The sequence below is a fragment of the Anas platyrhynchos genome, chromosome 23 (assembly GCF_047663525.1).
Source record: "Anas platyrhynchos isolate ZD024472 breed Pekin duck chromosome 23, IASCAAS_PekinDuck_T2T, whole genome shotgun sequence".
NCBI lineage: Eukaryota > Metazoa > Chordata > Aves > Anseriformes > Anatidae > Anas > Anas platyrhynchos.
Window position 1 is genome coordinate 7,126,032 of NC_092609.1, and position 21,709 is coordinate 7,147,740.

The 21,709-nt window shown below is 36.7% G+C and overlaps 1 protein-coding gene across 1 annotated transcript; it reads left to right on the plus strand.

The window, feature by feature from the left end:
* The first annotated feature begins 886 nt into the window (after window positions 1–886).
* Window positions 887–14,038, plus strand: LOC139999312 (uncharacterized). Its single transcript, XM_072027095.1, has 8 exons — window positions 887–923; window positions 5,164–5,280; window positions 5,960–6,130; window positions 6,237–6,371; window positions 7,215–7,597; window positions 8,719–8,788; window positions 9,356–12,418; window positions 13,890–14,038. The coding sequence occupies exons 1-8, from the start codon at window positions 887–889 to the stop codon at window positions 14,036–14,038; spliced, it is 4,125 nt and encodes a 1,374-aa protein (XP_071883196.1).
* Window positions 14,039–21,709: the final 7,671 nt, after the last annotated feature.

The window sequence follows — 21,709 nt, forward strand, 5'->3', positions numbered from 1 at the left end:
TCTCAAGCTAAAATATTCTGAGTCTTATGCTAGGTAAATATTCAAGGGAAAAACAAGGGTACCTATGCAGAACTTCTGAAAGAAAGTGACACAAAAATAATTTAAGAGAAACTCAGAAATTCTGTAATGCTTATTTTCAATACAAATTGTAAAATATCCTATGTGGAGGTATTTATAACTCCATCACTACCTTGATTTATTTACCTTTGGGATGTGACTTTACAGTGTCCTTTTCTGTCCCCAGGTATGAACTGTAAGTGATCATAGCAAAGACTTCATTTACTTATGTATTTATTTATTTATTTCCAAATACTGTTTGGCTTTCACTTAAAGAAATATTTCTGCATTTTTCAAGAGGCATAGACTGAAAACATAAGGTGGAGAAACAGCTGATCCTTAGCATTGGAAGTGTATGTAATTTTTAATATAAGGTGTATGTAATTTTTAATATAAGGAGGTGTTAAAGTGCCAGGCAGATGTCGCCATAATGTCTTTATCTGCAGTAAAACTTTTGTACACCACATAATGTGCTATGTGTCCATTGAACTAGGATGTTTTGACTATGGATTTTGAAAGAATGTAATTAAGTTTCTATATATGCCTCACTTCTTTTAATGTCTTGCCCTAGAAAGTTTTTGTTTGACAATAGTAAATAAAATAAAGTTGACTTTAATTCTGTGTTTGTGTTTTTGTTTGTTTGTTTGTTTGTTTTATATAATAAATGTAGCTTCCAGGAATTCATAAAAATATGTTTACAGTTACTCATGCCTTTATTTGGATTCATAGTTTTCTCTGTATGTGTCTATATATTTTTACATTTATAAATATATTTTAAGGAGGAGAGAGATATTTAGACAGTAGAACAGTAGAGAATGAGTACTAAATAATGTTGGTGAAGAGTGGTGGTGAATATCCATGGCCAGGTAAAATAAAAATAAGAAAGAATATCACAGCTGCCTTTCTAATATAATTTTCAGTAATGGTATAATATATACTCTCCAGAAAGGCTTTTAAATAAAATTTTAAATAACATTTTACATGGATACAGTAAGATAGTAAATATGCAGTCCATTTTATTATTATTTTTTATTATTCTATTTTTGTTTAAGAGCCTGGTCACATTTTATTAAAATGGGTAACTAAAATATTCGCTGTAAGGCTGAGCGTTTAGTTAACTCGGTATTCATATTTTCTAAGCAATCTTCCAAAAAAAAAAAAAATAATAATAATCCTGACATTAGATTTTAATATTTCAAACCTGTACTGTAATCAATGGTATAGTTTATATAGAGATATGTCATTTACTCTTGACTTTCTCTTTCATATCCAATATCCTTTCTGACTACTGTGAGTTCATAGCTCAAAAAAGTTTCTTGATAACAAGATCAGCTGCTTAATTACAAGAAAACCTGTATTGGTTTGAATTTTCCATCTTTTAATTTGTATCTTTCCATGGCATTCCTCTCCTGACTTGACACTAAGGTGCAATGCTATTTTGAGAGAACAGTGTGATTGTAGTTGTTAACCTTGATGCTGAGTTGTAAACACTATCAGGTTCGATAATTTCCCAAAGGCTGAGATCTGATGGAGCCAATTCTCAAAGATTAAAAGATATCAGGTAATTGATGATCTTTGAGGATGTCATCTCCATAGATTCTTATTTCAGCTTCCTTTCTTGCTTCTTTAGGATAGAATTTATGGTTTGTCCTCAGGGGAGGAAGAAAAAACAAAAGAAAACAAACAAACAAAATAAAACTGAAACAGGTGGAACTTGCACCCTTCTTTAAAAAAAAAAAAAAAAAAAAAAAAGCCTTTGGGGTTACTTGCATCTCCAAAACTCAGTTAGTGAATATTCTGAGGCTTGTGACTTGCGCTTGTATGTGCACTTGAAAGGCTCAAATTTGGGGAGGCAATACACTGGAAGAAGGTGATGTAGAAGTAGAATTTTAACTGTCAGTTATATTGGGTCATCTGATAGCTTTTTATGGTACTCAGGGTAGATACAAGTACCTTCTTATGCTTAATTTGAGCACCTCTCCCTAGCAGGAAGTTGAATATCTCTGTCTAGAACTATTCCGACTTCAGAACAGCACTTTAAAACACGTTCCTGACACAAATCCTTTATCAGAAGTGTCCAAGCATTAGGAGAGATTTGGGCTCACTGAACTGTGATGCAGCAGTACTTTGAAAGAGAAGTTTAATCAAGTTTGAATGCTTGAACAAACACAATATTCTGTGGGATTGGTGTTGTTTTAGTGTGTACCTGAATGCTTTTCCATTGCAAGAAAAACTTCTTAACAATAATGGCGCAATAAACTATTTTATTAACCATAAAACTTGCGTGCCATTTCTAGAAATGCATCTTTTGCCATTGAGAGTGGGAGATGAAAGGACTGCTCAGGCTTGCAGCCATCTGAAAAGTATATATATATATATATTTATTTTTTTTCTCTAAAAAGGGAAAAAAAAGTTAATATTTAACTTCCATATTTCATTTCCTCAGTATTATTTCCTTCAGTGACAGGATCGTATTTTGGAGGAAAAGACCTAGTTAAAGAAGTGCTAGTGGAGTAGAAATTGGGAAGTTCTGCAATTAAGAGCCTTTACCAGGCTCCTGGATAGCTTTGAAAGCATATAAGAAAATCTAAATGGCTACTGTATGGCTTAGAAAAGATCCCATGAACTTGTTTTTTTGCTATTTTCAGAGAGAGTTGCATCTACCTTTTTATCAAATATCTTCATGAATACCAGAAAAAATCCAGGTATCCTTGCCATTAAAATGTCAAAAAAAAATTGCCTAAAATCAACTAATTAGAGCTTTAAATTATATTTAAAGATTGGGCTTTTCTTAACAAGCTAAAAGCACGTTTACTAAGGCAAAGTAAGGCAAAGTGTTAAATCCTTGGTTTTGTTTGAGAGAAATATTCTGCAAGCCAGCCAACTGTGGAAGTTGTGTGAATTTTGTACTTAATATTTTGCGTACGTACATAAAGCTCCAAATGATCTATTTTTAAATAAAGGACAATGATAACACCCTGTAGGAGGGTCAGACAGATCATTTTGTCAGAAATCACATGTAAAACGAGGGCCAAATTCACTTTAATCGGACCCACCGAGAACAAGTTTCAAGTCAAAGCCTTCAACTCATTTACATCAACAGCCGAGACTTCTAGCAGTCTGACCTGGTAGCTGGGCCAGGTTAAAACAAACAAACAAATGAAAAACTTTCATCTGTTGCTGTTCCAGTCTGTCAAATTACCAAGATAAAATCATTTTACTACTGTGTTCTGAGGTGTATTTTAGTTAGTGAATTACTTCTAGCCCTCCTCTTAACTGCCTGGTTCCTGTCAGCAAAGTCAGGCCCACCAATTAGCGCAGGCTAATTCTGCTCCTTTTTATATGTGTGCCTCCTTTGTTATGCTGTACATTGTTCACTAGTTGGGATATCTACTGACAATTAGGGAATGAGGCAGACACAAAGACTAATTTGATCACCCGGAGACCTGCCTCCCAAGATCCCTGTGTAGGCAGTGGAGACACAGCAGTACCTCCAGGGCACTCCAGCTGAGGTTTCAGCTCGCCTTCGCCCTCTAGAGAAGCCTCCTTCTTTCCATTAACTACAGGGAAAGACTGGCATCCCCAGGCAAGAGATGGCCCCTCTCAACCACGCTCCCATTTTAATAAGGGAAGTCAGCGACAGAGTTTGACTTTTGAGTTTCAGGGCAAAGGCTGCTCGTCCGCCACGCTGGAAACGGGCCTGGTCCGGCTGCCTGATGGAGCTCATCCCAGCCCAGCTCCCGACCTGGCCCCATAGGCACCTTGTGCCTCCAAAATCAGCAATTCCCTTTGGGCACACTTCTATGTGCTCTCGGGACACTCCTGGCCTCACCAGGAGGACAGAATGAGGGAGGAATGGCAGTGGGGTGAACCTTTCACGTGAATTAAAGTCATTAAGTAAGGTTCTGTTTGTTAGGTTAATTGCGGTATTGATCCTCCAAGTCCCTCAATTTGGAGTAGTATATAACTGATACAATTTCAGTTCAATAATTTTTGTTGGTGAAAACATGCATTTTACCTGTATTCAGCTTAGTTTCTTTATGCCTTTTTCCCTAGCCAGTTCACACACTGTCAGTTGTAGACTGGACTGCCTGTAAGTGTTGGGTGTATGGCAGACATCATGGATGATAACCATTGAGACACAAATATTTTAATTGTTGAACATTCAAATTCAAATGTTGGTCAAAATAGTTTTGATACCACTGGAAAAATTGAGAGGGAATCTGGTTCTTGAAAATTTAATCTTTATGAAAACACTTAAAGATGAGATGTCTTTAATTTATGAAAACAAATTATATCAATTTGACTCTTTCAAAGTCAAATTTAAAATTTCCCATCAATATCAACATTCTTCTGGCAATTTATTATTCTTTGCTATCTTCGTTTTTTGTAGAATCATTTTAAAGTTGTGAATAACATGCTGTGTGCAGTGTCTGTGTGCAGTGTCTCAGTGATAGTCCTATTATATGGTGAGATAAAATCACAGGCCTTCCTGGTTAATCCTGGATATGTTTCACTTAAAACAAACAAAAAACAAACAAACAAAAAAAAAAACAAAAAAGCAAAAAAAAACAAACAAAAAAAAACAAAAACAAAAAAAAAAAAACATTTTTTTGCTGTTAAACCTTACATTCTGTTAAGGAAAAATTCAGGTAAAATAAAGTGCAAGACTGAAAGGCTTATGGCAAATTTGTAATGAGGAAAATATTTCACAGAATCGCAGAATATCCTGAATTGGAAGGAACCCACAATGATCATCAAGTTTAACTCCTGGGTCCTTAAATGACCGCCCAGAAAATCAGACCACATGTCTGAGAGCACTGTCCAAATGCTTTTTGAACTCGAGCAGAGAGTGAGGACAGAGTGAGGTCAGCACTTAGCACAGATTCTGGAACTGTATGACGCTTTTTGTTGTAGAAACGTACTGGATGCTTGGACACTTGTACTGGATGCTTGGACGCTCGTACTGGATGCTTGGACACTCGTTAAGATTCAGCTTGAAATTGTGATTTCTGACTACAGCAAATCCTTTGGAATCATAAATAGCTGTGAAGTCCTGTTTACACAGCTGCCAGTTAAGGTTATTGTGTCTGTTTTGCTTCGTAGTTGCGAAATCTTGGGCAGAAGTGGTAAAATTGGGTGTTGCAAGACCACAGGCAAAGGCCGTTAAAAAACATGCCCCAAAACGAAGACCAATGAAGAAGACAACACAGTCACCAAAGGTATTTGTTTTACTTCTTTTTAAGGTTTGGGGGTTTGCTTAACCTTGAAACAGCTTGTTGGCATTTAACTGCAGAAGCTGGAAGTTTGAGATTTTGGCAAGATGTTAAATGGGTATTGGTGTCTTTCTCACAGCGTGTAAATCTACTTGAATTTACTGAAATGTATTAATTCAAAACATCTTAAGAATGTATCTAAATAACTAATTGTGTTGGGTGGATGGAGTAAGTATTTGTCCCTTGTCTGTAGTTGAAGCTGTAGTGCTGTTTGAAAGAGGTTCTGTTCCGGTTTAACCACTTTACGTGGTGGTGAGGTTGGTCGTTGGATGATGGTGAAGGTCTTTCCCAACCTAAAGGATTCTATGCAGGTGGAAAGGAGTAAGACTGAAAGACTCTCAGGATAATCCCTGAGCGTTTCTGAAAGCTAAGAAAACTTGTCTCAGATGCTCATTGAGCGTAGTCACTCAAATCTTAAACGAATATATGAGCTGCATTTCACAACGAATCAGCCCTTTAAAGTAGCTGCAATTTAACCACTTCTGTATGCCCAGCAGTCTGTATTAGCTAAACACGACCAATAAATTTGTGGAATCTCTTGAGTGATTCTGGCTAGGTTTTAAATAAAAGGGATCTTTGTGTCCTAATTTTTATTTATTTATTTATTTTTTTTTTTCCTTTTTTTCCTCCAGAAAGAAAAATAAAAGGTCATTTTAGCACAGGTCATGCAGAATCTCCTGCTACAGTAGTTGTAGGCAGAGCGCACTCTACCACTGGTAGAATAGCTGGACAGGTCCTTAAAGTAGTGAAAAATCCAATCTTGAAACAAAACTTGAATATGGATGAAAGCTTCACAGGTACGTTGTGAGATTTTTAAAACCTGTTACTGGTTCTGCCAACTGTGCACTTTTTTTTTTTTTTTTTTCCGAAACAAGTGCTCATTTTTCTGAATATAATTTATAGGGCTGGCTGAGATGTTTAAAACTCCAGAAAATACAAGTGGAGAAACATCACCTTCAAGCACTGTTCGTGACAGTGATCTTACACCACCGTGCACGACAATGGACACTTCTGAACTGCGTACTCCTGAAGAATCTGGTATGGTTGTTAATTGGAAAGAAATTATTAAAGTATACTTTGGGGTAGCTGTGTCTGCAACTCACTGATAGTGCATAGCCTAATGCTAGGCAGACTTAGTGTAGAGATAAAGCATCTTGCAACCATTGATTTTTTTTTTATCATGTATTGGAGGACATTTTCCAGTAGTTCCAGTTATTTTTTTTGGTAGGTGTTATTTTTTTATTCATTCAGTTTTATATCGAACTTCTAAATGCTGAAGTATTGTTTCAGGCAAACCTTGTGTTGAAGCATGGCAATCCTTTAATCAATTGTCAGGGGATACATCTAGATTCAATGACAAAATCTTACGGCAGGGAGTGGTTATGCTGTAGAATTTTGCAAAGATTCTACTTAAGAAAAATGTCAGATTAGGAAGATTTGTGTTAAGATGATCCTTAGCTTTTTTTTTCTGTCTTTTGCATATGACTTTGCATATCAGTCGTGTTCCTGAATAACTCAGAATTCTTTAAATTCTGTTTTACTAAGAATTTAGCAAAAGTGAGCATCTAGTGAATCACCAACAAAAATCAAGAATGAATTATCCAATATTCAGAGTAGTAATACTAATGATTTTTATCAGATTAAATAAAAAATCATCAAGGTTTTTTAGGCTTAATTTTTTTAACGTATGCTGTGCCTTGTAGGAGCTAATTGCCTTCTTGCTAATTACCAAACCAATTGCTGAAACACAGTTTTGGATTTAGCTTGTAGAAAGCTTTGGCTGATTGAATCCATTTTTTACTTAGTTATACAGCGATTGGAATGTTTGGATTTCCTGCTTAGTTTGTTTGCCAAATTAGATAAACCTACTGTTTATTTCAGGAGAGATGATGGTGTCACCATTAAATACTCCAGATTCTTCAGGAGAGATACTGGATTGTCATGACATCTCAGATTTGATGAGAGAGGAGGAATCTCCAAAGTCTATATTTGAAATAATGTACTCCAGAATTCCAGAAGGAATAGCTATGCTGGAAGAAGATCTTGATGTGGACAGCGTATCATTAAGTGCAGAGAAACAAGCCTCTCAGGTGAAATTGGAAAGTAAAAGGAAAACACCAGATGAGAAGTTGGAGTCAGTCAACGTTGGATCAGCCATCAAGCAGCCATTAAAAACCCCAGAGAAGAAGCCAGGACTTGTAGAGGTCCTGTCGGGCATCAAGCAGCTTATGAAGACTGCCAAGCAGAAGTCAGAGGAAACAAAGGTAAAATATTTTCTTTAGCTTTTGGAAAGAGTTTATTTAAGCTTGGAGCCTGTGGTTGAAGTGAACTCTTAGGCCATCTAATAAGACATGTTTTATATCATTGTATTTTCATTAAAATATCTCATGCACAAGACCTGTGGCTGACAAAATACCTTCTGGAAGAGCACCTGATGTTTATTTGAAAACAGTGAAGTTGACAACCTGTGTTTTCCTTGGTAGCTTTGTCCAGGTGTGAATGGGTAAAAACCAGAAGATGCAGCTGAGTACAAATTTGAAGGAGCACTTTTTTTCTAGTCATTTGTTTCTGTTATGTTTAAAGCACCCTTAAATTACTTACAGACTACAATGGAGTTCTTTCTGTGCCTTCCTTTTCATAAGTGGGATATATGCATGTTTGTTTTTTTTTTGTACAGCTTCTTCATAGCTTGTAGATTAAATTCAAAACACTTTTTTTCTTTAAACATCCAAGAGCACTGAGCTTTTGCCAAAATTTGGTGTTACCACGTAGTCAGTTGATTGCTCTTCATGCCCATAAGGCTTTCATTCACTGCTTGCTGAATGGACACCAATTCTACTCTGTTTGCTTGTATTAGGATGTACTTTGTTTAGAGGAACCCTACCTAAATGGCTGCTGAGGCTGCTCTGGGTTACCATTTTGACCTTACAATTCGCACCTTCATCACTCTTGTCATTGGTGTATTTTATTAGCATCGATTTTTGTTGACTCCCAGATCCATAGATTAAAATGAGTATTGCTGGTCTGTGTAGAACTACAATAAAACACTTCAAAACATTCAAATGATTTAGATTCAATAACCCTCTTTTTCTAATCTTACTAGACAATGTTCAGCCCGTTTACTGAATGCTTTTTAAAACTCTACTGTGTTGTCTTTCACTGTAAAAACTGCTACACTAGCTCAGATAACAAGTATTAAGTTCAATTTTGTGGTAGTACCAAATATATGATGCAGTTAGCAAACGAAGTTGGCTTCATTTTCTCATAAAGTATTTGGCAGGACTTTTTTCAACTGTTTCACTCCCAATTTTCTATTAGTTAACTATTTCTTGTCCTGTCAGACACACACAAAAGTATTGATTATTGCTTATTTCCTTAGGTCAGGTCAGAAAATGTTATGGATCCTAAGCAGGAAGATGCTGTAACTGCTTGTACTAATGGCAGTCGTGAGTATGGTAAGTACAAACACTTTTATTTTAACTAGAGTAATAATGAATATGCAGGACTGTGTGTGTTGTTAGGAAGTTTCAACGTGTTGTAAAAATTCCAAATTATATAGTATGGAAGGAGCAAATATCTCAGGGAATTTGAGCAGTAATCTGTAACACAAACCAGTGTTGGCATTCTATTGGTGTTTAAAAAATGGTGTAGTAGTTTGATGTAATAACGGTGGCATCTCCAAACATACCAGTGTAAAAAACAAACAAACAAAAAATCACCTGTTGCTAAGGTATCCACTTAAAATCACCTTTATTTGCAAAGACTTTCAAAATATATCTTAAAGCTTGAGTGCTACCTGTCAAATAAAACAAATAACTCTGTGTACTAAACTGGGTTTTATTCTAGGAGTCTGTTTAAATCCCTGTTACTTTTTAAAATTAAATAAATTCATTTGAGCAAGACCACTTTACTGGGAAAATGAAAACTCAAGAGATACTTTGATCGGGCATAGTAATGTGTAACTTTTGTTTGTGCTCTTTTCTATATGACAAACTTTGTAGGGGGGAATAAAACTGTTTTAGAAGACAAAGGAAATACTTCACAAGATAAAGATTCTCAACAAAAGTTGTCAACTAGCGAAGACCACTCTACCCAGAGACTAACAAGGGGCAGACCAAGGAAGACTGTACATCCACCTTCAACAAAGCAGTGTGAAAAGGATTTAAATTCAAAAGAATTGCAAGGTCTGGAGAAAAAGAGCATCCAAGAAGAGATGGGAGAGATCAGTACTTCAACTTCAGTAGCTAAAAATACAGGAAGAGGAAGGAGAACAAATCTTTGCATGGAAAAAGAAATTGTTTCAAAGCATCCTGTTGAGAAAACAGTTGAAACCGTTTCACTTGTGGAAACGCAGGTTGATACTCGAAGACCAAGAAGAGGTAAAACTAAGGAACCTAAGGAGTTAAAACATCCTAGTGAGGATCTTGAGTCTTCTGAAAAAGATTCTTCAGTGCTACAAAAAGATCCTGCAAATAGGAAACAGGCTTTGCAGGAGTATGATATCAGTAGCACATCTGTAACTGAAGATGATCAAAGCAGAAAGACAGAAGGCGTATCTAGTAGCACTCAGGATGAAAATCACCAACTGCAAACAGATTTAAAAAAATCTGAAAACGCATCTGACAAAGGTAGTGTAGAAGACAGAGAAGAAATTCTTCTATTGCATCAGAAGAGGTCTAGAGGAATGAAAAAAATAGAAAACACAGAAGCACTGCTTCCACCCAAAAGACAAAGAAGAGCTAGGAATGAACAGGTTGAACAAGCTCCTTCAGAGGAACTTCATGGGACGACAAGGAAACTTCGTAAACACCAATCAGCAAAATTACTACAAGGTGATGAGCAGACTTCTGAGACTGCCCCCACAGAAGCATCTGGAAACAGAACTGAACTTGAAGTAAAGGTAACAGAAAAAAGAGGTAAGTCTTCAAGAAATGCTAGAAAACAACCAACAGAAGTAAAACCAGACATGTGCGGGATGGCACTTGAAAATACACAGAATGTTCAGAAAGCCAAGGAGACTTCAAATGAAACCATTACGGAAACAAAATCACCCACCAAAAATGAGAGGAAAGTATCTCTGGGAGATGAAGCGGAAAATGCTCAGGAAAATACTACAAAGGCATCTCAAAGATTAAAGTCAGAATCACCTTCTGGAGAGACAGATAAAATGCCAGTAACTGTTCTCAACTTGGAATTCAAACAAGAAGCAAACAGAACTAGAAGCAGGAGAGGGAAAAAAGACTCTTCAGAGAAGAAGGCTGATGAATTTGCCCAGGATGTAAACAGCCTAGATCTTATGCTTAAATGTAAGTCAGAAACAGAGGAATCTTCTCCCAAAGAGTCTTCAGCCTCTAGTTGTGTCAAGCAGGCACACCAAGTAATGAAAGACCAGAACAACACAGCTGACACATTGGTAACTGCTCTAAACAGTGATGGCATTGCTCATAGACATCAAAAGCAGACAAGAAATGAGCAGGAAGCAAATGAACCAAAGCAAACTGAAATCCTGCAAGAGAATCGAACACCAAATAATAGAATTACACGTAGAAGACTTAGAGGAAGAAGAGTTAATTTTAAACTTGAAGAAGCCAGTTCCGAAGCTCTAGGAGAAGAAAGGAATTTACCTGGGAATGAGGAAGGAATGGCTTGCAAACATGATCAACGTGAGGCTTCAGAAAATCCTTTAGAAGTAAGGAGGAGCAGAAGAAGGCAAGCTGATTCCATTCCACAAGCAGCTTGTTCTACCTTTACGAAAAAAGAAACCTTAATTAAAGATCATAGTAAAGATGAGACTTCTACAAAAGATCAAGATCCAGCTTTGGAAGCTATTCCCTCTTCAACAGAAGAAGTTCCGCTGAGAGGACGAAGGCGGCGAGAGGTTGCTGTAGCATCACAAACGGTGAGTTCTCTTTCTATCAGAGAAAAACGTGGCTTGCTAGAAGGTGATGATAAAAAGATGACTGTGAAAGAAGATCAAAATCCAGCATTGGGAGATAGCACTTTGCAGGCAAAAGCAAATGCATCAGCAAGGGACAAAAGAAAAGAGATTGATCTAGCAGCAGAGGCAAAAAGTTCAGCTTCTCTCCGGAGAAAACGTGGCTTGTCAGAAACTGATGACAAAGAGGAGAGTACTAATGAAGAACAAAACGTGCTTTTGGAATCGGTGTCCTGTGCAAAAGCAAAGCCATTAGGAAGGGGCAGAAGGAAAGAAACTCCTCCAGTGTCACACACAACTAATTCCATTTCTCTTAGAAGAAAACGTGGTTTGCCAGCAGATAATGGTAAAGAAGAGGCTCTTAAAGATCAAAATGTTCCGTTAGGAGCAGTTGTTTCAAGTCTAAAAGATCAACCAAAAAGAGGCAGAAGGAATGAAGCTGCCATATTATTAGAAGCCACAAGTTCTACTCCTGCTCGGGGAAAATGTAACTTATCAAAAGAAAGTAGCAGAAATAATAATCATAGGAAAGCTAAACAAATGATTTCTGAAAAACCCTCTTCCGAAGAAAAAATTGACCTTTCAAAAGGGTACTCAGGGAAAAAGTGTAGTATCACTTCACTGGCTGTTAGTTCTAGTTCACTTCAAGGTTTGCCAGAAGATGGTAAGAATGAAACTCCCAAAGAGCAACAGGGTATACTTTTGGAAGTAACCCAATCAGGAAAAGAAAATCCATCGAAGGCAGGCAGAAGGAAAATAGTTCCTTCCAAATCTGAAGAAACTAGTTCAACCTTTCTCAGGGAAAAGCTTGTCTTGCCTGAAGACAGAGGTCAAAACGGAATCCTTAAGGAAGGTGAAGGTACAGCTCTGGAAAATAACTCATCCCAGGAAAAACAAAGGCAACTGAGAAATAAGAGGAAAAATGTACAATTCAAACCAGAGGCAGCTACTTCTCTTCGTGACAATGGCAACTTGCCTGAAAACGGCAACATTTCGGAAATGCAGTGTTTGATACCCACTGGTTCTGAAGAAAGTAATCAGTCTGGAAAAGGAAAAGAGGTTAACCCTACCCAACAGACAACTTCCACTTCTCGCAGAAGAAAATGTCTGTTGCCAGCAGATGATGTACCACCTAAAAAATCAAAATCAGGTGAGGAAAAAAAAATATTTCTATTTTCTACATATAGCTAAGTCTAGAATTTTGTACAGGTTATTACTGTTGGCTGCCATAGTCTAATGTAAATAGAGAGTGGGTCTTTAATGTAGCAAAGAGTGGTAAGTAAAGAAGGGGCTAGGTTATCCTGTACAAACCAGATGTTTCTCCAAAGCAGAATGGATTGATTGTATGGCATCTGACAGCTGTATTCCTCTTCTGCTGAGTTATTCAAATGCTCTCATGCTCTTCTGCTGTCTCAATCCGTAACTTGCAGGTTAAATAACAGCAATTAACTAACTTACAGGTGGTTATGAGCATAGCATGATAATTACATTTGTAGCACCCATTGTCTGTGCTTGTTTTCTCCTAAATACCATCTAAGCTCCTGCTTTTGTATGTCCAGGTTTTGGGTAGCTTGTACAACTTATCCGTGCTGTAATGAAGTTGGTGCTAGAAGGACTTGGAGCTGTATTTGAGCTCAAATGACAGCAGAAGTTCCACATGTCTCTCACTTTTCCTGTTTTTCAGTTTTATTTTCCCCAAGCCAATAGAGCTCTAGCTTCAGACACTTGAAATATTCCCTAAACCTTTCAGCTGGATGTGATAAAATTTTAAAGATACCACGTTGTAATAAGAAATTATCGTCAAATAAATATAATAAAATGGAAGTAATGAATCTTTACAGATGCACAAAGAATTTTCTGGCAGGTTATGTGCATTAATCCTGTTGTGATTTGGCCATGCTCTCGTTTCATTTCTCTTCATCTCTTTATCTGTTACATGTGCTTATCCAAACGTAACACGTACATCTATTGTGGCAGGTTCCCCTCTTGGTTTATTGACTTCACACTTCTGCTAGTTTTCACTTCTTGACACTGCTACATGCACCTCCCAAAGGACTGATCTCTCCCAGTGCTTTTCTACCGGTCTGAATAGTTTCTTTTGGGGGGAGGTCCTTTTTCCCCACATGGATTTTAGTGGTGGTGCTTGGGTCGATGCTCATCTCTTGGAGCAGCTTCACTGGTCTGTGCCATGTGGATTCTTCCAGAAGCGTCCAGTGTGTTTGTTACAACTACAAGCCTGACTTTGCAGTTCTAGCTGGACAATAAATTAGTTGCTGTACATTCATTTTTGCTGTTTTTTTCTTCAGTGTTAGATATGTTTTAGTTTTACATATCAGTAGAAGAATTTTTAGCTAAAATAATAGCTAATTGGTTTTGGTGCTCTCATTAATGTTAACCTACTTTCAGAAATAGCTGTATGTCCTTGGGGACCTATTTTAAAGGATATTGGATGTGCAGAAGTGTGGGTTTTGTAACTGGTTTGTTGAACTCATAGATGTAAGCTTTGGAACGTAGTCATTAGGGACATCTCCCTTCAAAAACAATGGAACTGAAGATTGACTTTCTATAAAATGCTTGATTTATGATATAAATTTCCATTTAATATTTCTGTCTACGAATAGAGAATGATGAAAACGGATCACCCAAAAAAGGGAAAAGAAACAAAACTGAAGAAAAACTTGAAGGCAATGTGAAGACAACTCAGACTGCTGGAGGGACGAACAGGACAACAAGATCAAGCACAAGAGCAAGTGCAAGAACAAGAAAATAGTCTTAACAGTTAAAGAGCCAGTTTTTAGAATGATTCTGTAAATGACATTGGAATTTTTAATGTGACTTGGCTTACACTCAGATTTTAAGTTCAGATTTTGTAAAGCTATCGCTGATGATATTATCTAAGTACTTTTCTTAATATGTTTACAGATATGATGCCGCCTGTTTTAGTAGATACATATAGTGGTTCCTATACCATGCGATGCTTGTGCAGAATGGCAGGTAGAAAAATAAATCTTTTATGCTCGTATTTATCCCCTTTTTTATGGTAATGAGTACAGTAGCCAGGAAGCCATGTTACTTTACTGCCAGTGTAATTGTAAGCTATTTTCTGCTTAAATTTTATGTGCTTAAGTCTTATTTTTTCATTAAAGTTCTGTAAATATTCTTTTAAAAACTATAGATTTATTAGTAGAACTACTATGAATGAAAATGCTATTTAAAAAAAAAAAAAAAATTTACTGAGAAGTACGGGTTTGTAAGCCGTTAAATTTGTAAACAATTTAGGACTTAAGTGTTTTGTGTTCTTAGGAATAATTAAAGATGTAATTACTACTGTCCTCTTACAACCATATTTAATTTTTTTAGCCAAATGCCATAATTTTTGGAAGTGTAATGTGGGTGCCTCTGAAATTCAGGCAATTCTCTTGTAAACATGGCCACGCTGTGCAGTGCTTGTAAAGGGAGGTGAGCACTGGGAAGAGGAGCAGTGAGCATATGAGGTTGCGATGTTGCCCTTTTCAGAGCTGCAGCTGATGTGGAGTACTGAATGTGGTTTGGAGAATATTTTCTAGAGGTCAGTGTCTGCGGCCTGTGGATAATGTTGGCGTGCACACATCTCAAAGGGTGGTAGCTTTCTGTTCCTCTATGAAATGCAAAAAAAAAAAAAAAAAAAATTCAGCTCAGGTATCTATGCATTTTTAAGACCCCAGTTAAGAACCTACATTTTCATATAGTCTAGGAGGAGTAATAGATTTCTATGGAAGGACAGATAGAGTTTATTTTCTGATGTTTTTCTTAGGGCTTCTTTTGGAGAAGATGAATGGCCCTTTGGGCAAGTTCTGATTTGTGAAATCCGTGTTTTCAAAGTGTTACCACAAGAGGAGTGAGGGGTTGCTTCCACCAGCTTAGGTTGCAGCCTCTGAAATGAGAGGAGTATCTTCACCCAAGATGTTTAATTGGCTCTGTGGTGCAGGATTTATGATCATCCCAAATTCCAGGACATGTAGCTTCATGCTTCTTGTCTCAGCAACAACTCAAGCAGTAGGTCTAGACTAGTGACCTTGGAGTTTTACAGAATTTTACGGATTTTACTGGATCTATATGAAGTCCTTGCATGTTGAACAACTCCAGTTTCCTTGCACTCATTTTCTCCTGCTCTGTTTGTGACTCAGTCTCCTTAACTGCAACAGGGAGACTTCACAAAGCCATCTTCATCAACCTAATCCTGTGTCGGCCCCTACTGGCTGCTGCTTAGAAGTATCCCTTTTGGTTGGTTTGGTTGTTTTCCAAAGAAACCTGGTGATAGCCACCAACAGATTCAGAAGAGAAACAGGACAAAGCAGCTTGGCATTTGTAACCCCTTGAAGGTGATGTGCTTGGGATCAATTTGTCATTTGGCTTAGTAGCTTTCCCTATGCAATGTGGGTAGAAAGAGGAAATAACAGCAGTGCTTTGACCTCTGGAAGCTCATGATATAAGTACCCTTCTAGGTCAGCTTCACAGCCTTGCTGTCTTCCGTGTTCCAACCTGTATTTTTTGTTCTTGCAGTTATGTAAGAGAAGCAAGTGCCTCTAAGTTGCTCTTTCTCTGTCATTTCAGTCTTTAATATCATCCCATAATTATTCAAGGCAGTAATTTCTAACAAATCAAAGTCCTAAGGCACACCCCAATTTTTATTTTTTATTTTATTTTTTTTTTTTCAGAATGAGAACAGGGCTGAACTCTTGTGCTGTGAGCAAATGCTCCATTTTAATTGCATTACACACAGCCTTAATGATAAGGGATCATTCCATCTTCCCTAATTTAGCTAGTACGTGTTCGATAGTGAGGCGGCCTCCATACCAGAGGAGATGAAAGCCTTGGGCAGAGGCACGGAGTTGTGAGGGTAGAGGAAGAACACTTGCCAAGTTTCCATCACTGCATTGAAGGAGCTGCCTTGTTTTCCATTCAGTAGCTGCAACTAGGATATAAGAGGGCATCTTGGCCTCTGTGCCAAGCTGTGCAAAGTGAAGAGCTCGTCAGCGAGATGAGCAAAGGGGCATTTTGTTTGGGTTTGTTGAGTGTCACAGGTTGTGCAAACAAGACATTCACCACACAAAAGCTGTTCTGCATAAATGTTACTCTTGACTCATTGGATAAAACCTAATTAAGGCTTTCCTAACAGGGCAATATTCTTTTTTTTTCCAAACAAAGTTCTTGAAAGAAGCAGGAGGGGGGATTCTCGGCTCCTTTTCACAAACCACTTCAAAAGAACTGAGAGAACACCCTTAACTAGATAGCGCCGCTAGGAGCAAATCATTTTTCATAGCACCTGGCACACTGCGTTAGGGTATCACACATCCCACCACTTCAGCTGTGGTCAGCACGTGACTGCTGATGAGCGGGGGCTAACGAAGCGTGCCAGAAGCTGGGCTGTGACTGCTTAACCCCACTGCCACACAGGGCCTGAGCTTGCTCCCCATGCAGCCACTCGGGCTTATTAATTGGGGCTGCGATCCACAGGAAAGTAACTGCTCTGTGGTTGTTTTCTGTAGAGCAGCTAATGCTCAGACTAAGTAAATTGACTTGAAATATCTAATTAATAAGTAAATAATAGTCCATAAAGAGCAGCTGACTCTGTCTGCTGAGATACTACAGAAATGGGGCCTCGCTTAGCAAAAGAGGTCCTAATGGCCTTTTGGGGCAGTGCAAGAAATTCCCTTCTAAAGATGATTGTTAGTTTTGTCCTTGCTTTTATTCTAAAAACCAGCCTCGTCCTAACTGACACCAGCAGAAAGAGTCCACACTCTTGTTTTAAGACAGTATCTGTGACTTTCATGCAGCAGAATTGGTAATTCTACAGGTCACGTTAAAGGTTTTATACAGGATTTTAAACTCAAGTATTTGGTGTCTCTGATTTGTTTTGAAGTCTGTCTCTTCAAAACTAGTAAACTGATATACATGTATATATATATGTATATACATGTATTTTAACAAGTTTTAAAGATCAGCAGCCTATGCACATCATTTTGGGGAGCAATGGTAACAGTGGTTTGAAGTAAATTATGTGTCTGTTTAACACAGAATGGGAATAAATAACCTACTTTAGTTGTAGAATCTCAGAGGAAAGCAAAGTCCTACCAACACACCTACAGTGAGAACAAGCTCCAGTGAACCACACATATGCAAACGTTATAGCCTTATTGAGAAATAGAGCTGAACACAGGCATATTTTCTGATTCTAATTAATATATATATTTTTGTCTCCAGTGATTCTGTCTGATATCTCATTTTTTGTTTGCTCCTAGTTTGTGACTTTCTATGTATATGTAAAGTATGCATATAAAGTTATCAAAGTTATACACTTATATATATTTTTCAGAGCTGAGTTACCAATTTCTGAACATACTAAATGCATAATTAATACTTGATATACATTTAATATCTCTGTGGCAGTGAACTAATTTATTTTCTACTTTTATATTACTATTTAGTACAAGCTAAACATGAGTAAAGAATGGTATCCATCCCTAGGCATGTTGACCAGATCTGTACCATTACAGTAGTTCAGGGGGACAGAAGGTGGTCAACCTTCATCTCGTGAGACTCACAGCCCCACAAGGAAAAATGTGTCATAGGATTATTTTCTGTAACATAGTACGCATAAATATCTTGCAATTTGCTCTCAAGTATAGCTAGGAGTCTCAAGTTAACTATTTTCTCAAAAATTTTGATGGCAAATATAAATGTGCGGTTGTCATCCCATGTCTTGTGTCATTGGTCATCTCCTGAGTGTACACCGACACTCAGCTCCTTCCAGGAATCTTCACCGACTTTGATACTGCCAAATCAATACCCCTTAGGTTATAAACTCTACAAGAAGCCAGGTATTTTTGCCTAAATTGAATGCCTAACTTGAAAGAGCCCTTCAGAGCTGCAACACAGCTGAAAATAATTCCCAAACTGCCCTACTTCGATTTCATTCTGCTTCATTTAATGTGTTTCTGGAAGGTGGTGGTGTCCTTAAAGAATGCAAATTGCAATTCTTTTATTACACGAAAATATCTTCTAAAATGGTCTGAGTCTCAAGCTAAAATATTCTGAGTCTTATGCTAGGTAAATATTCAAGGGAAAAACAAGGGTACCTATGCAGAACTTCTGAAAGAAAGTGACACAAAAATAATTTAAGAGAAACTCAGAAATTCTGTAATGCTTATTTTCAATACAAATTGTAAAATATCCTATGTGGAGGTATTTATAACTCCATCACTACCTTGATTTATTTACCTTTGGGATGTGACTTTACAGTGTCCTTTTCTGTCCCCAGGTATGAACTGTAAGTGATCATAGCAAAGACTTCATTTACTTATGTATTTATTTATTTATTTCCAAATACTGTTTGGCTTTCACTTAAAGAAATATTTCTGTATTTTTCAAGAGGCATAGACTGAAAACATAAGGTGGAGAAACAGCTGATCCTTAGCATTGGAAGTGTATGTAATTTTTAATATAAGGTGTATGTAATTTTTAATATAAGGAGGTGTTAAAGTGCCAGGCAGATGTCGCCATAATGTCTTTATCTGCAGTAAAACTTCTGTACACCACATAATGTGCTATGTGTCCATTGAACTAGGATGTTTTGACTATGGATTTTGAAAGAATGTAATTAAGTTTCTATATATGCCTCACTTCTTTTAATGTCTTGCCCTAGAAAGTTTTTGTTTGACAATAGTAAATAAAATAAAGTTGACTTTAATTCTGTGTTTGTGTTTTTGTTTGTTTGTTTGTTTGTTTTATATAATAAATGTAGCTTCCAGGAATTCATAAAAATATGTTTACAGTTACTCATGCCTTTATTTGGATTCATAGTTTTCTCTGTATGTGTCTATATATTTTTACATTTATAAATATATTTTAAGGAGGAGAGAGATATTTAGACAGTAGAACAGTAGAGAATGAGTACTAAATAATGTTGGTGAAGAGTGGTGGTGAATATCCATGGCCAGGTAAAATAAACATAAGAAAGAATATCACAGCTGCCTTTCTTTTCATCAGCAGACTGTTTCCTTTATACCAAACTAGGGAGACGTATAAGAAATTGAGGTGCCTGACAGTGCATCAGACTTTTTTTGGGTTCAATATATTTGAAAACTATATTTTGAAAGGCAAAAACATATATATATATTTTATCTGTCCAAAAGAAACAAGAACATTCCATAAATACCTGCAAGTATGTAAAGATAATATAATTTTCAGTAATGGTATAATATATACTCTCCAGAAAGGCTTTTAAATAAAATTTTAAATAACATTTTACATGGATACAGTAAGATAGTAAATATGCAGTCCATTTTATCATTATTTTTTATTATTCTATTTTTGTTTAAGAGCCTGGTCACATTTTATTAAAATGGGTAACTAAAATATTCGCTGTAAGGCTGAGCGTTTAGTTAACTCGGTATTCATATTTTCTAAGCAATCTTCCAAAAATAAAAAAATAAAAAAATAATCCTGACATTAGATTTTAATATTTCAAACCTGTACTGTAATCAATGGTATAGTTTATATAGAGATATGTCATTTACTCTTGACTTTCTCTTTCATATCCAATATCCTTTCTGACTACTGTGAGTTCATAGCTCAAAAAAGTTTCTTGATAACAAGATCAGCTGCTTAATTACAAGAAAACCTGTATTGGTTTGAATTTTCCATCTTTTAATTTGTATCTTTCCATGGCATTCCTCTCCTGACTTGACACTAAGGTGCAATGCTATTTTGAGAGAACAGTGTGATTGTAGTTGTTAACCTTGATGCTGAGTTGTAAACACTATCAGGTTCGATAATTTCCCAAAGGCTGAGATCTGATGGAGCCAATTCTCAAAGATTAAAAGATATCAGGTAATTGATGATCTTTGAGGATGTCATCTCCATAGATTCTTATTTCAGCTTCCTTTCTTGCTTCTTTAGGATAGAATTTATGGTTTGTCCTCAGGGGAGGAAGAAAAAACAAAAGAAAACAAACAAACAAAATAAAACTGAAACAGGTGGAACTTGCACCCTTCTTTAAAAAAAAAAAAAAAAAAAAAAAAGCCTTTGGGGTTACTTGCATCTCCAAAACTCAGTTAGTGAATATTCTGAGGCTTGTGACTTGCGCTTGTATGTGCACTTGAAAGGCTCGAATTTGGGGAGGCAATACACTGGAAGAAGGTGATGTAGAAGTAGAATTTTAACTGTTAGTTATATTGGGTCATCTGATAGCTTTTTATGGTACTCAGGGTAGATACAAGTACCTTCTTATGCTTAATTTGAGCACCTCTCCCTAGCAGGAAGTTGAATATCTCTGTCTAGAACTATTCCGACTTCAGAACAGCACTTTAAAACACGTTCCTGACACAAATCCTTTATCAGAAGTGTCCAAGCATTAGGAGAGATTTGGGCTCACTGAACTGTGATGCAGCAGTACTTTGAAAGAGAAGTTTAATCAAGTTTGAATGCTTGAACAAACACAATATTCTGTGGGATTGGTGTTGTTTTAGTGTGTACCTGAATGCTTTTCCATTGCAAGAAAAACTTCTTAACAATAATGGCGCAATAAACTATTTTATTAACCATAAAACTTGCGTGCCATTTCTAGAAATGCATCTTTTGCCATTGAGAGTGGGAGATGAAAGGACTGCTCAGGCTTGCAGCCATCTGAAAAGTATATATATATATATATTTATTTTTTTTCTCTAAAAAGGGAAAAAAAAGTTAATATTTAACTTCCATATTTCATTTCCTCAGTATTATTTCCTTCAGTGACAGGATCGTATTTTGGAGGAAAAGACCTAGTTAAAGAAGTGCTAGTGGAGTAGAAATTGGGAAGTTCTGCAATTAAGAGCCTTTACCAGGCTCCTGGATAGCTTTGAAAGCATATAAGAAAATCTAAATGGCTACTGTATGGCTTAGAAAAGATCCCATGAACTTGTTTTTTTGCTATTTTCAGAGAGAGTTGCATCTACCTTTTTATCAAATATCTTCATGAATACCAGAAAAAATCCAGGTATCCTTGCCATTAAAATGTCAAAAAAAAATTGCCTAAAATCAACTAATTAGAGCTTTAAATTATATTTAAAGATTGGGCTTTTCTTAACAAGCTAAAAGCACGTTTACTAAGGCAAAGTAAGGCAAAGTGTTAAATCCTTGGTTTTGTTTGAGAGAAATATTCTGCAAGCCAGCCAACTGTGGAAGTTGTGTGAATTTTGTACTTAATATTTTGCGTACGTACATAAAGCTCCAAATGATCTATTTTTAAATAAAGGACAATGATAACACCCTGTAGGAGGGTCAGACAGATCATTTTGTCAGAAATCACATGTAAAACGAGGGCCAAATTCACTTTAATCGGACCCACCGAGAACAAGTTTCAAGTCAAAGCCTTCAACTCATTTACATCAACAGCCGAGACTTCTAGCAGTCTGACCTGGTA

What these genes read in the sequence shown, in the direction of transcription:
- LOC139999312 (XM_072027095.1), top strand. Translation starts at nt 887, where the DNA reads ATGTTGGTGAAGAGTGGTGGTGAATATCCATGGCCAG. An exon ending in TGGTGAATATCCATGGCCAG is followed by an intron (nt 924 to 5,163) that starts GTAAAATAAAAA and finishes TTTGCTTCGTAG; the next exon opens with TTGCGAAATCTTGGGCAGAA. An exon ending in AGAAGTCAGAGGAAACAAAG is followed by an intron (nt 7,598 to 8,718) that starts GTAAAATATTTT and finishes CCTTAGGTCAGG; the next exon opens with TCAGAAAATGTTATGGATCC.